This window comes from Lytechinus pictus, chromosome 18 (genome assembly GCF_037042905.1).
Source record: "Lytechinus pictus isolate F3 Inbred chromosome 18, Lp3.0, whole genome shotgun sequence".
Lineage (NCBI taxonomy): Eukaryota > Metazoa > Echinodermata > Echinoidea > Temnopleuroida > Toxopneustidae > Lytechinus > Lytechinus pictus.
In genome coordinates, this window is record NC_087262.1 from 9,620,384 (window position 1) to 9,641,439 (window position 21,056).

A 21,056-nucleotide genomic window follows, 5' to 3' on the forward strand; every position below is an offset into this window, starting at 1 on the left:
ACTCAATTGAACATTTTTTAAATACCTCTACAATATCAAAGATACTTTACTCTGCAGTGCAGCAAAGTATGAAAAAACGACCCCGAGATTGAATAAATGGTAGAGTGTTTTGGAATTTTTCTTCACATAGATACAAAGCATTTGACGCGTTTTTTGGTGTCATAAAAAGCATATTTGCTCTAGTAAAAGTGCGATAAGTTTGAAAACAAGCACATGAACGCCTACTTTTTTAAGGTTTACAACTTTGCAAAGATTGGTGAAAATTACATGGGTTTTTGATATAGTGCAGCATTTATTGTCCTTCTCAAGTTTGTTATTGAAATTTCACATTTTTTAGGTGAGGTTTTTGTTCTCTTTCACACAATTTTTAAAAACCAACAATGCTGTTAGACTTAAAAGACTCGGGCAAACAAATAGCAATATAAATAGATTTTCCATCTTATGATACAATTATTGACTATATTGCGAAATTTGATGAAATTTTCATGGATTTTGACTGGGTAATAGAGGTTTAAAATCATTGTAGAGATCTCGTGAGGTATAAAAATGCCAAATTCTTTTGAATGCGCAATTCTCAAGAACATCCTTTTGGGTGAACTTTGAAGCTCTATAGCAAAAACTCAAGCACATTGGCCCATGGTTAATTTTTGCATATTTGGAATATTCAGGTGCTAAAGTATGTAAGTGCAAAGTTTGGTGAAAATGACATGAATTTCACTTTTAACTATAGTCTGTAAAACGTCCTTAACCATCGTATTACAAATTTCAATTATGTTAAAGTGATACACTCACCTGAAATGCAAAGTACAATATGTTATGATTATTTCAGTCACTTATCGATTTAATGTAATCAAAATATGTTGAGTTTTTTTAATGAAGAAATTACCTGTTCGTTGCAAATCTTGTAGATATGGCTTTGCCCCTCACATGGTGCACCGCCCCACTGTGGCCTGGGATTGGTACAGGCTCTGCTGCGGTATTGAACCCCTGTCCCGCAGGAACGAGAGCATGAGGAAAACTCGGCACCGAACTCTGTCCATCCACCATCCACTGCCGCCGGAAGCGCAATTGATGCACTAACGCATTCTGTATTTATGCACCTCTGTGAACGATAGAGTACCAGAAAACACACCAACATGTTATTTGTCTGCAGGCACAGACCCTGATTGGAACTTTGGTCAATAAGTGGGTCTTCACACAAGACTAGCACATGATAACAGTTGCTGTTTCATTCCCAGGCCTTCTGTACACAAGCCATTATTAAAAATAATTATTTTATCTCCAATCACTTCTGTTAGGAAAGAAATTTGATACAATTAAATTAATTTGTGTTACAAAAAATACTAGATCCCGGTTAGGGTATAAAGATTTATATATATGTTTGGAATATTTACAACCCCTGTTAAGATACGCACATGTGTTGGGAATATTTCTTATCAGGTGGACGTCATACTTTTGTACAAGTGTTATAAATAGTTATTACAGTGCTGTGGCACTGTTGTGCAGATGCACAGGAAGTTTATTTTATGATAGGAATGTATTATTTTATGCACTCATCTGGTATTGAAATTCTCTGAAGCGTTTTTTTAAACAGAAATATTACAGTTAGTCCTGGAAATGGTAGGGTATATTAGGTTAATTTCAGTAAATCGAGGAGAACCACCTAAAGCTAGACTATAGACCACAGATCTCCGTTTAAACTGTTTAAGGTATAGCTAAGGGAATCCACGTCGGTGACGAGATAACTGCCGCCGGTTCTCCACCGACATGATTCGTCACAATTCATGTCAGCATTGGGGGCTCGATCTCGTCCATTTATTTCATGCACAATCAAACTGTATTCATCATGTTTACATAATCATTACTCTGTGTCAAGCAGCAGTAAGGTAAAACAAAAGGTAATTCACGTGACAACTTCATGGTAGCTTCACAATATATCATAAAAACAGGAAACAGTTATTGGGAGCGTCCAGCTCAGTCTCTAAAGTAAAACCAGTGTTAGCGAGTGCATTCAAAGGAACAAAAACATACATACCATATTACCACTAAGATCACCACATGGACTTCCCTCTGCTGGTACTGAATTGGACCTGCAGGATGAACTTCCAGGAAGAGTGCAATACAACTTTGTGCAGTTCGTCTGTAATGCGATAGACAGGGCAATCGTTTTCATCATCATGATCAGTGTCACTTTCGCCATCATTTTAGGGAGTTTTCTTTCCATTACTACCTATTTTGATTATTTCCAACATCCACCTCAGCCACAACAGCAATAATCATCATCGTCATCATCATAATCGTCATTTGAACACCACCAGCGTCGTGATCAGTTTCATCGTTACGATCAACATTAAGCATTTTTGCCATCTCTACGTTGACGCTTTCTATAACGTCTTTTGTCAAAGCCCGTCAATGACAAAATACCCTTTGTCAAAAATCGGTGAATTAAAACAGCAGTGTTGTCCTGGACTCTGGACAAACGACATATTTGCAAGTTTTTCGTCCGGTCCGAATTATCAGACGATCTGCTGTCCAGGTCCACCAACTTTCGACAGAAACCTCTCAGCTGTTCATTGTGATTTTACTTGAATTTTCAAAGGAATTGGTCAGGTGCGTTGTAGAAAGTGTCTGCGCTAGTATCATCATCTGAGCCACCATCATCACTATTATAATTATGATCAATCATAATCATCACCACCACCACCACCAAAACCACAACCACCACTATCATCATCATCATCATGGATTTGTCACCTCATCCCTGAGCCACTGATCCACTGATAAGAGGCCAATGTACGTCGAGAGATGGGAGTGTAACAGCAATGAGTTACCAGCTGGTAACCTCTTGGAGTTGGAAACATGGGGTTACGCTAGTGGTAGTGACAAATTTTATTCAATTGTGCTAAACGTGTTTACATGAAGAAAACATACATGGGTGCTAAACAACAAATTCTATCCAACTATCACACGTGTATGTAGGCCTAATACGTCTCTGACCTCAAAGACATATGAATTGCCAAGAAACGGCCTTGTGAGGAGCGGAAATCCCAAGAAATAGTTTGTTACGTCATGGACCTGCATGGTTTCGTTTACTTTTTGTTCATCTGATTATAAAAGTTGGAAGGGAGGGGGCCATTCTAGGAGAGTCACATAATTTCAACTTACAATTGTTTGGCAGCTCTCTGCGTCCGGGTCTTCCATAACCTGTCGACACTGTTCATTGAAATCTTGAACCGGGATATCAAAAATGTCAGCCAGAGAATGAAGAGGTACGTCATCCATACATCCACGAGAGCTGGAATAAAATAAAAGTGCAATTAGTTTGATCATCTTAAAAAATGGGTTGTTGTTCATGTCACTGACAAACTATAGCCTGTGGCACTAAAAAGAGAAGGTGTGGACGGTTGGCCTTTTGTTATTTTTACAATTTTTACTATCATTATTATCATTATAATCACTAGTCTCCTTACTATTGTTATCATCATTATCATCGTCATCACTATAATCACCATTACTATTATCATCATCATTATAATAAGTATCACTATCATTATCATTATTATCATATTTTTGTAATCACAATTATTATTACCAGCATTCCAACAGAGGCAGACAGCGTTTCTTTAATGTTGAACATTCGATTTAATCTACATTACGTTTTCGCAAATACTTCTAACATGTCTAAATAGTCTTTAACTCCTTCTCGTCCTGTATACACCCATCTTTGTTTCCTTTTCACAAAGATTGGTTAAAGTAACCAATGTTCAATTTATATTACAAGTTTACCATCAGCCAATCAAATTTAATGCTTTCAGTAGCTTTGTTCTGTAATTGCAAAGTTGTTATTGTAACAGGTTTTATGAAACGGGCCCCTCGTCTTAATTTCCAGATGCCCTGGTACACATTTAGAAGGATACCAAGACCATTTTCCACCATACATTCGATTGCAATGTTGTTTCCAGTCGGCATTTAGTATGGTTTAACTGATGTATGACACCATATTACACGCGTTGTATATTCAATTCGGAGTTGACATCTCCTTACTTTAATTAGGATAGGCAAATTTCAAAGCAAGATATTATGTTAGCATACATGACATAGCAGGATGCAGAAATTGGATAGACTAGGTAACTAGAATAGCACATCAATTAATACATTTGAAGGTATCTGTAACACTTCTACTTTGAATGCATTAGCATGTTGATATTACAATGTGCTTGGCGAAATGTTAATACCAGTCTCTAAGTGAGGCATTGTTGCTTTCCAGTGGATCTAATGAAAATCACAATTCAAAACAATAATCAAGACATCAAAGTTGGTGCTTATCTCATTGAATTTTAAAACAACATGTCATTGGTATACAAATAATGCACGTAAGCGCTTGCATGCAGGGCCGAATAAGGAACGATGTGCGAGAAGAGCAAATGGATATATTGCACCGAGGTCCGCAGGACCGAGTGCGGTATGCGCGTTTCCGTTTTACACCCTGGCGAAGGCATTTTCCGCAAAAATAGCCACAAATCGACTAGTGAAGAGTCTACACACGTCGCTGGTTGCAGCGTGCGACACAGGCGAGTAGTCCACCAGGTTGGTGTATCATCGTACTTGTGTATTTATCGTTCTAACATGCAATCTACACAGTTGCTGATTAGAGCATGGAGCTATTAATAGCTCTATGATTAAAGCATAGAGTTCCTCGGCACTTCATGTACAGAGAGCAGATGAGTGGAATCCGAACATGCTTTTGCAGTTGCGTTTTTTAATGAAAAGTTATGAAAAAGTTTTTTTTTCTAAAAATAAATTATTAACTAAATGAATAGAATGAAAGACAAAATAAAAATAAACGGATACATATAATAGAAAGAAAATTGAATTTTGATGGATTGATACACTTAGATGCTGAACGATAGATATAGAAGACTGATAAATAGATAGAGACATAGATAGATAGATAGATATAAATAGAGAGAAAGACAGAGAGATGGATAGATAGATATTAGATAGATAGACAGATAGATAGATAGATAGATAGATAGATAGATAGATGGGGGGAGAGAACATGAGAGATTGAGAGATGTTATAGATAGATAAATAGATAGATATATGGACGGATAAAGATAAATAGAGAAAGAGAGAAAAAAGACAGACAGATGGATAGATAGAGAGAGAGAGAGAATCTGAGAGATAGATAGATGTTAGATAGATAGATAAAGAATGATAGAGACAGAGAAGATAGACAAATTAACAGATAGATAGATACTGTAGTTACATATAGATAGATAAATAGATAGAAGATAGATAGATAGATAGATAGATAGATAGATAGATAGATAGATAGATAGATAGATAGATGGGGGAGAGAACTTGAGAGATGGAGAGATGTTATAGATAGATATATATATATATATGGACGGAAAAAGAGAAAGAGAGAAAAAAAGACAGACAGATGGATAGATAGATAGAGGGAAAGAGAGATAGAGAATTTGAAAGATAGATAGATGTTAGATAGATATATAGATACACTGTAAAAACTGTGGTGTTAAAACTGACACCAATTGGTGTTAATAGAGGACCACACCCTGAGGTGTTAAAATAACACCCTAGAGATTGAACATAACACCAAAGATGGTTGTAATAACACCTATAGGTGTAAAACTAACACCACCAATTTAACACCGGTGTAAAATAACTTGTGTGGTCCTCTATGTACACCGGTTAACACCACAGTTTTTGCTGTGTAGATAGATAGATACAGAATGAGAGAGACAGAGAAGAGCGACAAATTAACAGATAGATAGATACTGTAGTTACATAGATAGATACATAGATAGATAGATAGATAGATAGATAGATAGATAGATGGATAGATAGATAGATAGATAGATATATAGAGAGAAAGACAGACAGATGGATAGATAGATAGATAGATAGATAGATATATAGATAGAGAGAGAGAGAGAGATAGAGAATTTGAGAGATAGATAGATGTTAGATAGATAAAGAATGAGAGAGACAGAGAAGAGCGACAAATAAATATGAACAGATAGATAGATACTGCAGTTACATATAGATAGATAGATAGATAGATATATATATATAGATAGATAGATATATAGAAGATAGATAGATAGATTCATAGAGAGAGAGAGAGAACTAGACAAAGACAGATGGGTAGAGAGAGAGAGATAGAGAGAGAGAGAGATAGATAATTTGAGAGATAGATAGATGTTAGATAGATAAAGAATGAGAGAGACAGAGAAGAGCGACAAATAAATATTAACAGATAGATAGATACTGCAGTTACATATAGATAGATAGATAGATAGATAGATAGATATATAGATAGATAGATAGATAGATAGATAGATAGATATATAGATAGATAGATATATAGAGAGAGAGAGAGAACTAGAGAAAGACAGATGGGTAGAGAGAGAGAGATAGATAATTTGAGAGATAGATAGATGTTAGATAGATAAAGAATGAGACAGAGAAGATTAACAGATAGATAGATACTGTAGTTACATAGATAGATAGAGAGAGATAGAATTTGAAAGATAGATATATAGACGGATAGAAAGAAAAATACAGACAGATGGATAGATAGATAGAGAGAGAGAGAGAGAATTTGAGAGACAGACAGACAGATGGATAGAGAGAATTCGAGAGATAGATAGACGGATAGAGAGAAATAGAGAGAGAGAAAAAGACAGACAGATGGATAGAGAGAATTTAAGACATATATATATATATATATATATATATATTGGATTTATTGCAATAATATAAATCAAAATACAATCACAAGCAGTCAAAGACTGAAATAAGTGAATGTTTACATACAAATAAAATCATAACAAAATATAAAGTAAACATTATAAATAAATATCAAATACAATACAAAAGAAATGTATCATAAATAAATACAAAAGGCCAAAAGTACTACAGAGTGTCACCAAAGAAGAAAAATGCGGAATGAAAGATTAAGAAGAAAGAGGAGAGAGAAGAGGAAAGAGGTGAGAGAAGGGAAAGAAATTGGGATAAGACAAAGAGAAGGGAAAGCAAGAGGTGGACTTTGAAAGAGAAGCACCGAGGAGGCAACCTTCAGAAAAAAACTCATTATGCAATACATGCAAGACATTTAACAATGGTAACAAGTAAATAAAGTAGTAATTGAATCGAATCGAGCACAAAAAAGGGAAAAGTAGAGCTGAGGAAATAGACTCCCGAAGGAAGTCGAAGCAGTGTTGATAATTGCACATGAATAGATTGAATAGATGGACAGAGAGAAATAAAAGAGAGACAGATGGATAGATAGAGAATTTGAGAGATAGATGTTAGATCGATAGATAGATAGATAGATAGATAGATAGATAGATAGATAGATAGATAGATAGATAGATAGATAGATAGGTAGATAGAGAATGAGGGAGACAGAGTAGATAGACAAATTGACAGATAGATATATCATGTAGTTCCATAGATTGATTTATAACATAGATAGTGGATAGAAAGATATGATAGATATAAGGATAGATATAATATGAAGAAAAAAAGGTAATTATGTGTTTTATTTTTCAATATTTTAGCTATTATTCGTTTTCATTCATATAAACGATAATGTGCGATAAAGTAAAAAAAAAAAAATAATAATGGAGCCAACGTAGTTCAGCGGAACAACCAAAATACAGAGACTGCAAAGCGTTTGGTCTATAAGCTCAGCTTTATGTTTCTGCGGATATCTTCGGTGCGGACTTTTGGATCGAGCGCCCAGCTGATTATGTAAACAAACGTAGACGTAGACTCTTCACTAGTCGCTTTGTGGCTATTTTTCCGGAAAATGCCTTCGCCAGGGTGTAAAACGGAAACGCGCTGATCCATTCGGCGAGTCGAGCACAGAATTCATTATTTAGGTCCTCTATGCACAAGAATGCGTGCATTATTTGTGTTATACAACCCCACCCCTCCCCCATGTTATTGAGTTACCCTGAACGCTCTATTTGATCTAAATTCTAGATAATTTCAGACCTCGCACTATCCTGCACTGTGACGTCAGAGTGCAGGATAGTACATTTGGTATGACGTCAGAGTGCAGGAGAGTGCATTTTGGATGCAATAGGCTGCAATTCGCAGAATATCACGTGATCCGATTTGGACCAATCAGATTACAGAACATTCTTGGGAGTTGTATAAAGGTCAATGTCCTTCTTCTAATCATGCGCAAAATGGAGCTACGAACTGTTCAATACTGAAACATCAATGATGTGAGTGATATCCCTCACCTGATAAACATCTTCATATGTTCGGAACTGCAGGATGACCACTCCATTGCTCCAGAGCTCAAAGCTGAGGCGGTAGCCATGATGTTTACACCTTCTTCGCATCCATACAGGACATCGTGTTGCACTCCAAGACTGGATTTTGAAATAGACAGTTGTCCGTAGACGGGCAGTTAGTGCTGATGGCCAAACACACACATAAAGACACAAAAACACACGCACGCACGCCAACACACCCTCACCCCACACACATACAGATATATGCATGCCTGTTCCGTACGTCTACTCGAGTACGTCCTGTTCGTAACGTTTTATTCGCGAGACGTAGTCTCGCGAATAGTTCTAAACCGTCGTAGAAGCGTCTGTCGTCCAGAACTAATACGACACATCAACCCTCGACACAGATCATGAGATTACACACGAAAGTCGATACTACTAAATGTAATCCAATTGTATATAATGAAATGACTTACGAATGTCCTGTTTCATGAGCCATGGTAAGGCCTGCTGACAAACCAGTATTCTCGGTGACCGAACATTTATTATTGACGTCACAAGTTCCACCTAGCCTTGCCCGACCTTGCAGAACGTACTCCATGTTATCACGGTAGATATCGTGACTGTTGCATGGATAGAAGAAACCAAAGAACGAAAACTTTGTACTAAAAATATGCTTACGTCATTAAATGATTGTTCATTATTAATTGATTTTAGCGAATTATTGTCTTTTATTTCGACATGTTGTCCCCTGAACCAGGTTGCTTCATTTAGAAAATGTAGTTGATTGAATCACATCTTTGAGTCTGATTTTGAATCTCTACTCAATCTTGATTAATCATTTCTTTACGACTGACCAGGATATGAAAAACTGGACTTCATCAATGATTTTAAGTAAATGAAAAAAAAAAACCTGTAGACGAGATTTACATGATATATATATTTTACCAAAGGAGCAGCGTATACAAATAACGTTCTTAGTGCCAATTATTGGGTCATATGCATACAAACTAGCAATTGCTGGCAAGCAATCGCTTCAAGAACAAGCAATAAATAGCCAGGCAAAAGATCATGCTTCAGCAATTGCTTCATTTCATATGCATAACCCCTTGCTAGTGCTCGAACCCTTTCTTGCCTTCAGAAAGCAATTGCTAGAGGTTTGAACAATAGCGAGGTCAGCGCTGGTTTGAACACGACTCACATAAAAGGCAGGACTCAAACGCAAAGGTGTGGCAGTGCAAATTACCGCTTCTTTTGAATTTTCCTCAGACGTACTGTCAAACTAACTCGTTTCTTTTTGATAAATTTGTATATGTGGCATTTGGTTTGCACTTATTCGGAAGAAAACAAGGACATGTACGTTACGGTACACCTTGGGGTTCTCTCTCAAGTGCATATACATGATTAAGAAAACGCGAATAACCCCGGCGAATACCCCGATCAAGCAAACGCTCAAGCTGCTCTGACGGAACTTGAAAAAAAAAAACCAAGCTTTATGCATATGCTCTTTAGCATTAGCATAACCGTCAAGGAAATGCTAGCAGTCAGTTAGTGTTTGCTTGAACTTACTAGCAAAAGCATTTGCTCGCTCATTTATATGCATACGGAATCAAGCAAAAAGCCAAGCAAAGCCAAATGCATCTGACCCATTATCTTCATTTTGCTTGTCATAACTCTCTACGTATTTTGTTAATAGTGGTAATACTAATGACTGTATGACGATTAATCACTAAAAACGGTAGATTTTCCAATAACTTGGAATAAAAGTTCATTGGATGATTAAAAAATATTTCTGTTTATAAAGCTATCGATCTAACTTTTGAATAAAATGTCTGCAATTTGTAAATCTAGGAGCGAAATTCGTAATTTAAATCATGCCTCTTGAGAATAATTTCATCCCTTCCGGCTACTCATTAATAAGATCAATTCTTGGCAGATTGGTGTTGATATTTTCTGACTGACCCAGTAAAGAGTAAGGCTAAGTCCCAGTCGTTTGGATCCGTGTCATTATTTAAACTTAAAGCAGCTTGCCAGGTGCAGAACTCTGGAAGGGTAGTATCTGCAACTTCAGTGGGTGTTATACTCTCGACATTACCAGAAGGACTTGTTGCCTGTGTCAGATGTCAGAGAGATCAAGATTAGATGGATTGGATGAAGTAAGGGTTACACGGGCCTAATTACAACTGACATTCTTAATTTTTAAATTTGATATTGCTGACAAAAACAAATGAATATGATTGACAATCTAAAACTGATTCTAGGGAGGGTACCTACTGAACTTCCTTTTTCCAAATTGGAAAGATATATCACCTTTTTGGAACTAGAGAAATTGTGTGAGAGAGAGAAAGAGAGAGAGAGTGGGGGAAGGGGGAGGGTGATTGATAAGTAAAAAAAGCGGGGTGATATTAATGAAGGAGGGGGTGTCAATTGTGTTGGCGGGAGGTATGGGAATTTCAATTTTCCGATATTAACAAAGTGGGGGAAAAAAATATTTTTTAATACAAAGAAAAAGTGCAAATACAAAAAAGCAAGAGAGATAGGCATTGGCACGAATAGGAATTTATTATAAAACATGAATGGTTCGAAAATTCATTATTTAAGAGATTAACTGTTACATTCATTTGATTTGAAATAAAAAATCATGCAGATCACTGGATTTCAGGGGGAAAGTACAAACCGCTTCAGGAAACATTGAAATCTGCAAATACAATTATGGTCTCTGTTTGTACCAGGGTATGTGGACTTTGCAATTAATTTTGTGTGTTGGTACGCGTGAGTGCGGGGTGGGTTTGGGGGGTATAAGGGTGTATTTACAAGGACAGGTGTGTGTGTGAAGGAAAGTGTACCTTTGGTGTTCCTTTCTTAAATTAATTTCTCTCTTAAAATTCATTGACAAAATACTACATGAGCATCTCCGTATATATTTTATCATTAAATATTGCTCATCAACTATCCAAATGAATTTCAAAATATGAGAGATGATCGATCAAACGAAAAAAAAACAATCACGGCGTCGATTTCCTATGGTTTAGGAAAATACAAACAAATATTATTCTCACTGTTATTGTTGTTGTCATAGAGATAAGAAGTCGAACCACTGAGAATCGGACGTCGATATCCAAACTAGGATCTGCAAATCGTCTGCTCATCTGATTATACACGAATGGGAAGAAAGAAAGGGAGAACTGATATCAATTGCAAATTAACATAAGATTAAAACGTATTATAGGGTTTCACACATCAAGATTCCTAAAGTGATTTTGGAAAGAGAAAGAAACCATTGTAATGATCGTGGTGAAATAAATCACGATCACAGTTGTGATGCTGATGACGATGGTAATAATAACGATAATTATGATGATAATAATAATAATAATGACAATAATAATAATAATGAAAATAATGATAATAATAATAATGATAATAATTATGTTTCATCTTTATTAATCAAAAGAAGTTATACATTCGACCCAGGTCCATGGCACAGAACTATATCAATATAATCAGTGTGCCATTGGCAGGGTGTAATACATAGACAGTACATACATGGCATACATACAATAATAATACCATACAAAGATACATACATGAAATAGAAAATGAAACTTTTAAAGACCTAACTTGAACAAGAGAGTACGTATTAATTCTATAACAATAAAAAGAAAGTATATTAATTTAATGATATTTCAACATATTAAGTTGTAGAAGAATAAATACGAATAAATAAGAATTATTATCATAGAAAAAAATAATGATAATGATTTCTAACAATGATGGTGATAATTATAACAATAACAAAAATGATATCAGTAATGTCTATGAATGTTCTCAATCACCAAAGAATAGTTGCATCTGCTGCATTGGTAGAAAACGACGCTAATAAAAAATAATAAGTGCATGATTTGGTCGACTTCCTGCTTATTACCTTATATTAATGATAACAACGATAAAAAAAGTATATGATAACAATTGTCAAAATGACGACGACGACGATGATGACAATAATAATAATGAAAGTAATGATAGTGTAATGACGATGATAATAATAATAATAGTTGTAGTAATAATAATCTTCAAAATGATTATGATAATAGTCATAAAAATTATAACAATAACCACCATAACATAATAATGATGATAATTATTAAAGATAAATGCATAATCAACAATATTAATAATCATGAGATTCATGACAATATTAATTAAACACAATAGATTTATACATGTAGATGGAATACATCGCCACATGGAATACATTCAGTCCTTTGAGTCAATTTACTGTAGTTCACTTTCATTTATTTATTTTTCTTAATTATACATTTTTCACAAATGAATAAATAAACCAGCTTACGAAACACACAAAACAAAAGCTTCATTTGAACAAAATGAAATGTTTTTCTACATATTGTCAAGAGTCCATTCCATATTGTTTTTAAGTTTGTCACGATCATGTAGGCCTACTTACAATGTTTAGAATAGTGGTAGCATAGCTCTCTGTCCCGGTCAAATGTTCATCGTAGACAAGTTTGTCCACAACGTAAAAGACCTCAATGATTTTACGACCAAGATACGGGCCATCGTAAACGGTGGCGTCCGAGAGGGTCATCGTTCCTGCAATCCCACCGTTATCTGTAACTGGCACTTAAAGTTGAAAATGGGTACGGATTAAAGCTTGGGTTTAGTTTTGATAAATCCCCTAAAGTGCATAGTTCACTATTCCAAATCGTTGCTAGATTATTTGAATGCATGTGCCCTGAAATAATGATAATAATTATGATAATGATAATGATGATAATAATAATAATCATAATAATGATAATATATGGATTTGTAATGCGCCAAATCCACTCGGCAGAGTGCCCAAGGCGCAGTGAAAGAAAGAAAGAAAGATAGAAAGAAAGATATATTAATAATAGATTCAGGAAAAAATAAGAGTAGGAAGCATCGAATAGAAATGTCTTAAGGTAACGTTTAAATGTGTCAATTGAAGTGGAATGGAAGATTCATGAATAACCAGGGGAAGATCATTCCAGAAAACATGGCCAGCGTGAGCAAATCCCGGACCCCCATGTCTTGACGGATGTGGGAATGTCAAGGGAACCAGAGTTGGATAAACGTAGGAGTGTATTTGTTAACTCGAGCCGTTAATTGCATTGAATACAAGGAGAAGGGATCTATCCTTTTGGAGTGCAGTGTTCATCCTTACATAGTGCAATATAGCAATATCTGGAGTGAACTGTGCACCATTTTTTATACATTTGCACGCCAGAAGATACAAAAATCCACTCTCGACAGATGCAAAATCCACTCTGAAAAGATAATTCAGAAGGACTGGTACCTCGTCTCACCGGATTAGCTCATTTCTATTTCGAGAATTAGATTGAGGGGGGCTTTAATTTGATATTGATATGAAAGTCGTTAGGGCATTTAGCTATCACTTCACAGACGCTTTCTTTAACGCAGATAATCTTTTGTCAAAATATCTTCATAACAAAGCAGTCTTTGTAAAAAATCGGTGAATCAAAACAGCTGTGTCGTCCTGTACTCTGGACAGACGATATATTTGCATTTTTGTTGTTGATCTGGTCGGAATCTTAAGAGGATGTGCTGCCCCGGTTCACCAACTTTCGACAATAGCCACTCATCTGCCCATTGCGATTTGACGGGCATTTTCAATAGATTCTGAAAGTTGCAGAAAGCGGCTGCGAAGTGGATGCTAGACTACGCTATTAATATCTTACAGACTGCTCCTGGGCAAAAAGCTTCTTTTTCGTCCGTAGCTTGTCGTTTGTATATGAGATGAGGGTGGGTCGCACCATCAGTGTACCTTCTAATCCTCCTGGCATGTTCCTCTTTCAAAGGTTCTATAAACAGCATGTCATCTTCTAATGATAACACTCCCCTCTAAAATGAATAGAAATTAACAGTTTAGCTTTATAGATAAATAATAATCAGACAATACTAATAGTATTAACACCCATTCCACCAGATACGAAGAATGGAAAAATAATGATGCAAAGATTTAGAGCTTATGTCAATAAAATGATGGTGTGGACGAATCTACGAACCACCACCACCTCCTGTTAAATACACCCGCCTATCGCTTACCATTCAATGCATTTAGATAATGAAAAATATTTAGTGTGAGCAGTTTGATTTGAGAGACATTTTCCAAAAATATACAACTTTAGAACCCTGTAAATATAAATGGACAAAGTACTATGGATATACGATAATTGACGGAGATTTGTTGATCATAACGGCTTTCAATTAGTTCTCACTAGACTATAATGTGCGAAATATTTTGATTACGGTTATATGAAATTCATTCATACCGGAAGAGTGGTTATCTCATTTTGCACAAGAGCAGATAACATGTGCGTAAAGTTAAGTGAAACTTACAAACAGATTTACTAAGCACCAACTGGGTTTCCTAAAATGCGGCAAGAAATATTCACAGTGTAAGAATGACTTTCCCCCAAATCATCTCGCGAACCAACACGATTATCATCTCACCAATCCACTACAAGTGCTCAATGCTCCTTTCGATCCCTCATGTGAGATGGAGGTCGCGAAGAAATGACAGCGACTGGATTGAACCGGTTCTTTCCGCGTGGATCCATCCGGTTGCAGATACTCCACCTCTAAACCCGGAGAGATCAACCATTGATTCCTTTCCAAAACCACGTGATGGTCCTCGTCAAACGCCCGAAAGGTCACCGTATGTCGCTCGGCGTCGGGATGGAACGAATCCGTGCTCCGCTTTGACAGTTTGGATGGATCGTGGATGTTTGGTAGGATGACGTCATATTCTGAAACATAAAATTGAAATGGATTAAAAATAGATGAAAGTAGTTACAGTAAACACTGAATACATGAGATCTTATTTAAAACCAAAGCTAATTGTTACTATATCATCACAGATCTAGATCAGATACCTAGAGCTTGATTAGTAGTAAGCTTTATGAAATCAATTACAAAATTTGCAACTACGCATCGATATTCTGGTATTTTAATTTCCAGATGCATCGCAAACAATTAAAACCATAAATCGCTCTTCCATGCATTGATGATGAGCTGATATTTATCTAATTTTAGCTTTTACCTAATGAAAATATTTTCGATAAATGGGCGACACGACAGGCGGTCCTGTCATAGACCCTTGAATCGTGCATGCTGCCCCAGAGATCATTGTTTCCACAACATTGTATTCATACTTTTGTCGAGTCTTTTCATCGTATTTTCTTATTTAATTGGTGCTATGGCTTTGCTGCAGTATATGAAGAGTTTGGTTGCAAAAGGGGATAGGTCCACTTTGGACCATTCCGAGAAAAACCATGTATTTTATTCTCCCTAATTGCAATATTCTTCTGAGAAACTAAATTGTCATGATGTACTACCCTATCATGTGAACATGAAATTGGATATAAAAGAAATCTACCTGTCTTCAATTTTTTTCTATATATTAAAAAAAAATTATCATTGTGGACCTAAACCCTTTTGCAAGCAAACTGAAATGAATCCAATCTCTTTTAATTAAAAAAGTGATTTTTTTTGCCACTTTTATTCACGTTTTCATTTGAATTTCAAATTTTCTTTGGTATCATCAGAGCGACAAAAAATTCAGAGGTTTTGAGACAGAAACCAATAAAATTTATGAAAAATGTACCTATTAAACCCCTTTTGACAAATGAGCTCTTCAGAAGAGTTTGGTTGCAAAAGGGGTAAGGTCCACTCCAAGAAAATCATTGTTTTAATTCTCCCATATTGCAATATTTCTATGGGAAAATAATTTTTCATGATACACTACCATGAGAACATAAAATTGGGTATAAAAGGAATTTACCTGTCTTCATATTTTTTTTAAATATTCTCTTCCAAAAAAATTCTGTGTGGACCTAACCCCTTTTGCAATGAAACTAAAATGGACCAAACCCCTTTTGAAAAAAAGTGATTTTTCTTTGCCATTTTAGTTCACTTTTTAATGGGAATTTCAACTTTTCTTTGGTATCATCTTGTATAGCTACTAAAAATCTTTATATTCAGACAAAAAAATTCAATGTTGATGAAATATGGACGTAACCCCATTTGCAAGTAAGCTGTTCATATGGTGAAGAAAGTCATCACGGTTTAGCGATAAGAGGGATAAGAGCACAGTATCATCAACATTTGAAGGGACTTCGAAGCAAATTATACTTCGTATTTTCAGCAAAATAAACTCTAATCTGGTTTTCAGAGGAAATGTCATTATCATTTGACAGTCATCATAAATGCGATTCGGAAATGATGGATAATAATTGATATTTGCCATTCACTTAATTTTCTAATAAAATATCTGGGAAAAGGTTCATCAAAATTTTCGTCCGACAAGTTTTCAGATCTTATAACTTTTCTTGATGTTGATTGGTTGAGACTCTCTGTTACTACGAGAACGTTCTGTTAAAACAGGACTTATCGGACGAACACCCGACAGGTCCTTTTTATGAAAGGGTCCCCGGGTCTACAGAACATAATTGAAATAAAGACATACATAGACTAGCTTGAATAAAGAATTACATGATCTTCACTTTTTCAAATGGCTTAACTGTCATTGGAATATTACTTTAAAAAAGTCATTATGAAGAGATCCTTACCCTTTATTTGATCTTTCTTTGAGTATGATCGAAGCTCATCTTCTGTTAGCGTTCCATGATACTGTAATTAAAGAAACCATTATAATCGATCTCGGTTAGAATATATAGGTATCACAAGCCTAAAACATTTCCCGTAGACTCATGTGTTAAAATGGCACTTTTAAAAAGTTCATAAAAAAATAAGGATGAAATTCGGGGGTCGAATGGTTACAACCAGTGGATCTGACAATCCATATCTGACCAGAAAAGGGTCCCCCGACCGGCCCATTTTAGAAATAAATTGGCATTTATAAAGCAATCTCATGAGGGATCAAATTCAACTTCTAAACAGCCAAATAACCCTTATCCTTCCGCCAGTCAAAATATAGTTCCAAAGTTGGCGATAATCTTCCCAATTTTGGGAAAAGGAAGTTCACTAATTACTGAAAATATCATCAGTGTTAGATGGACAATCATATTCATACACTTTGTCAATCAGCAAAATCAAATAAAAAAATGAGAATGGGTTCGCTCAAATAAATATTTGTTGCCTACCCGATGTTAATAGGACCGTGCGACCTATGCACATTACTATGGATTATTTCGAAAGATGTTATTACCAGTAGTACAATACACCTGATAGTAGTAGTAGTATAAGTATTAGTAGTAGTAGTAGAAGTAAAAGTAGTAGTAGAAGAAGTAGCAGTAGAAGTAGTGGTAGATTAGGTAAAAGAAGTAGGAGGAGGAGGAATATTAGTAGTGTAGTATTAGTAGTAGAAGTAGTAGTAGTAGTAGTCGTAGTAGTAGAAGTAGTGGTAGTAGTAGAAGTTTGTAACTTGGTTGAATAATTATTGGCTATATGTAGCAAATGACGCAATACATTACCTATATTTTTCATCATAAGCTCATGGTATTTATTTGCAATATCATACACACAAAATATGTGTATAAGCTAAGTTACTGAAACTTCTGCCTAAAATAAATTTATCAAGTTTTAGTTGATATCAATGAATAATAAACAAACACACACATTGTGGTTTTCATATTCCAGCTGTTTCCAAATTCATGGGTAGCATTGTAAGCGATTAAAAAATAAAAATCTCCTATGTTGTGTTGAAACTCTCAGATTTGACAGGTACGCATTGGCGGCGAAGCAGAGGATTATCTTTTGTGTTTCCTCTGCTCCGCCGCCAATGCAGGTACGTCACTCTCTACAGCATCAATCAGTGTTCAAATAATATATATTCAATTTGCATCAAGTCAACAAACATCTTTTTGCTGAATATATTTACATTGGCTGTAGTTTTAGGAACTTTGCAGTGACTAGGTAATGGAATACAAACAAACTAACTTAAAAAATGACGTATTGCCTGTGATATAGTATTTGCATTGGTGATGTTGAACGTGAAATATCCGGGATCATTAATAAGGTATAGGTGGTCTGGTTTTCTGAATTTTGCCCTTTAAGCATAGGGTCGTGGGTTGGAATCCCAGCCATGGCGTAATTTTCTTCAGCAAGAAATTGATCCATATTGTGCCTCACTCAACCCAGGTGAGGTGAAGTGGACCCAAGATAAGAACCAAGCTCTTTTAGCTGCTGGATGCCGGGGTATCAATACGCTACTGAATAGCCAACACTCTCTGACTCTAAAAAAATATTGGGTAAAAAGTGCTCCATGAGGGTAATTATGTGTCCAACCAACATCTGGCATTTCTTTTGGGCATTTTTTATTTATCCAGTCTGGTGAAATTTTTGCCCATTCTAAAGTAATTGCTGCTTATTTTAACCTTACTGGACAGTATACTTCACGCATTGGTTAAAATACTGCCCAAAAGTGGTTGGACACATAATTACCCTCGTGCTGGTTAAAATGTCACCCAATATTTTTTACAGTGAACTTGATAAAAATTGGCGTCTCCAGAAATTTATATTACTTGTATTATTATTCTTTATTATAATTGTTGTTATTATTATTACTATTATTATCATTATTATTATTATTATCAGTAGTAGTAGTGGTGGTAGCAGCAGTAGTAGTAGTAGTATAGTAGTAGTAGTATTGTTATAATCATCATTATTGTTATCATTATTTTCATCATCATTTTTACCGAAATGATAAAAAAAAAACATTTTAAAATGTCATAACTTTGTTATTGCGTGTGCGATTTTGATGAAACTTTCCAATTCATTATTTTGTCTGACATCACTATATCTTTTGAAATCATATTAATTTTAGCTTACAGGATCCCTTTAATGCTTCGCAAATAGAGACAGCGTGTTGCGTCTATCAAGGTCATTCCTTGGCGAGCTAATAGCCCCACCCTGTTTTCATTATTATGATATCATTGATATGATCTATGATATTATCTATGATATTAAACAGAAAGAAAGGACACGTGTGATCTTGCCCCGGATCTAGCTGCCCCCTTGTTTGAATGTAAACAGTCGGTGGATTCTAACAAAACATGAAATACGTCATGAAGTTGAAATTCAACAGGTTTTATTTGGTTTCAACGATGTATAATTTACTCTGTCAACCTTGACCTCCTTAATAGCATGTTTCATGATATTTCCTCCCATTGGCAAATAAAAACAAAATACTCAGCCTAATATCTTCTGAACCGTATACGCAGTAAAAGCAACACTGAACATGCTTAAAGTTTTATACAACCTAGTTTACTCCTAAGTGATGGTTGTTCCTTACGGGGCTTTCACAATTGCTCGTGCGATCGTTAGCGATCATTTGGTAACAATATATGTTGCACACAATCGCAACGGTTGTAAGCAATCGCACCACCAGTTGTGAAAGGGGCTTTAAGAATTCATACAGATAGTTAAAAAAAATATTTCATAAAATTAAGGACAACTATGTTCAATTTCTCAGCAGTAAATATCACAAATTGAACATTGCTATTTAAAACATATTTTTTAGGAGTCCAGGAAGACACTGCTGTTTGAATTCGTCGATTTTCGACCAAGACCTCTTTGTCATTAAGGACTTTTGACAATAGATTTTCTATGTTGTAAAGTCCGTCCCCGTCGCGATTGCGAAAATTCCTTATCATATTGAATGCAGTCTCCTAAGCTTAGTATTAGAGCCGTTGTTATAAGTTGTTGATCAACACGGGTGATTGGGTTACTCGGTAAAACTCACGTTGAGTTGGTTTTAATAACAGGGGGAAAATGAGAAAAACATTGCTGAAGATTTGATAAAAAATCCATCAAAGAATGAGAGGTTTATGGATTTTAAGTTCTTAATTTGTGACGTTATTTGCAAGCAACTTACCACACGGAACATGTACTTTCTATTGAGATGTACTATTACTTTGATTTTTTTTCATCTTAAATTGCTAGGTTTGCATTTGACGGTGTTTACATTTTTACCCTTACCTATGTTACATGCATAATTATTTTTTACACTTTTTTTGCGATATTTATGTACAATGTAAAACTGCAAAACATGAACATGATGAACAAAGAATTTGCCTTCGGATTACTATGCAGTGTTCTTTTAATAAAACCATTATTGAGTTGAACTGAATTGAATGTATTGACTTTTGAATAAAGGCTATACAGCTATTTAAAAAAGGCTGGAAAGGCAAAATATGAATTCTAAGGTCTGAGAAAAACGTCAAATGACCTCCACTCCATACTCTAATGGTAAATGAAACTACGACATAATTCACATTTCTAACCTTCACCAAAGCTTTCACGGGTTCAAGATAATTATAAATCATCAGATATATCTTATGCATGCATTTTAATGAGCAATACCATTGACCCTTTTCGGTCCGTTAGTAATGCTAGATTTTACATTTTGTAGGACATATTTTTTAACCAAGTGCACAACTAGTTACCAAGAATGCGTACAGCATTTTCATTTATTTGAATGCAAGATAAAAGAGCATTGTCGATTAAATGCCTTGCTCACGGGTATAGATGTCGCGTCCAGGGATCAAACCCATAGGCGGCGGATACGGGGGGGACAGGGGGGACGTGTCCCCCCTAAATTTGAGGTGGGGGGACGGTCCCCCCCCTAAAATTTTCGTTGGTGACCTTTTTTTTTTTTTTTTTTTTTTTTTTTTGCTTGTCAAAATTTTTTGTCGGTCCCCCCTAAATTGTTTGGCTTGCGCCGCCAATGATCAAACCCCGGACTTTCCATGTACA

At 35.5% G+C, this 21,056-nt stretch overlaps 1 protein-coding gene across 1 annotated transcript in view; it reads right to left on the minus strand.

The window, feature by feature from the left end:
• Positions 1-16,132, minus strand: part of LOC129281571 (A disintegrin and metalloproteinase with thrombospondin motifs 16-like) — a 60,134-nt gene extending 44,002 nt beyond the window's left edge. The window contains exons 1-12 of the mRNA XM_064113433.1: positions 16,123-16,132; positions 14,793-15,088; positions 14,679-14,759; positions 14,018-14,180; positions 12,742-12,917; positions 11,336-11,425; positions 10,239-10,387; positions 8,753-8,899; positions 8,283-8,414; positions 3,166-3,295; positions 2,036-2,230; positions 887-1,102 (exon numbers count right to left, since the gene is read on the minus strand). Of these exons, the coding sequence (XP_063969503.1) occupies positions 887-1,102; positions 2,036-2,230; positions 3,166-3,295; positions 8,283-8,414; positions 8,753-8,899; positions 10,239-10,387; positions 11,336-11,425; positions 12,742-12,917; positions 14,018-14,180; positions 14,679-14,759; positions 14,793-15,088; positions 16,123-16,132 (1,785 nt within the window). The remainder of the gene's footprint in view (positions 1-886; positions 1,103-2,035; positions 2,231-3,165; positions 3,296-8,282; positions 8,415-8,752; positions 8,900-10,238; positions 10,388-11,335; positions 11,426-12,741; positions 12,918-14,017; positions 14,181-14,678; positions 14,760-14,792; positions 15,089-16,122) is intronic.
• Between the last annotated feature and the right edge of the window lie 4,924 nt (positions 16,133-21,056).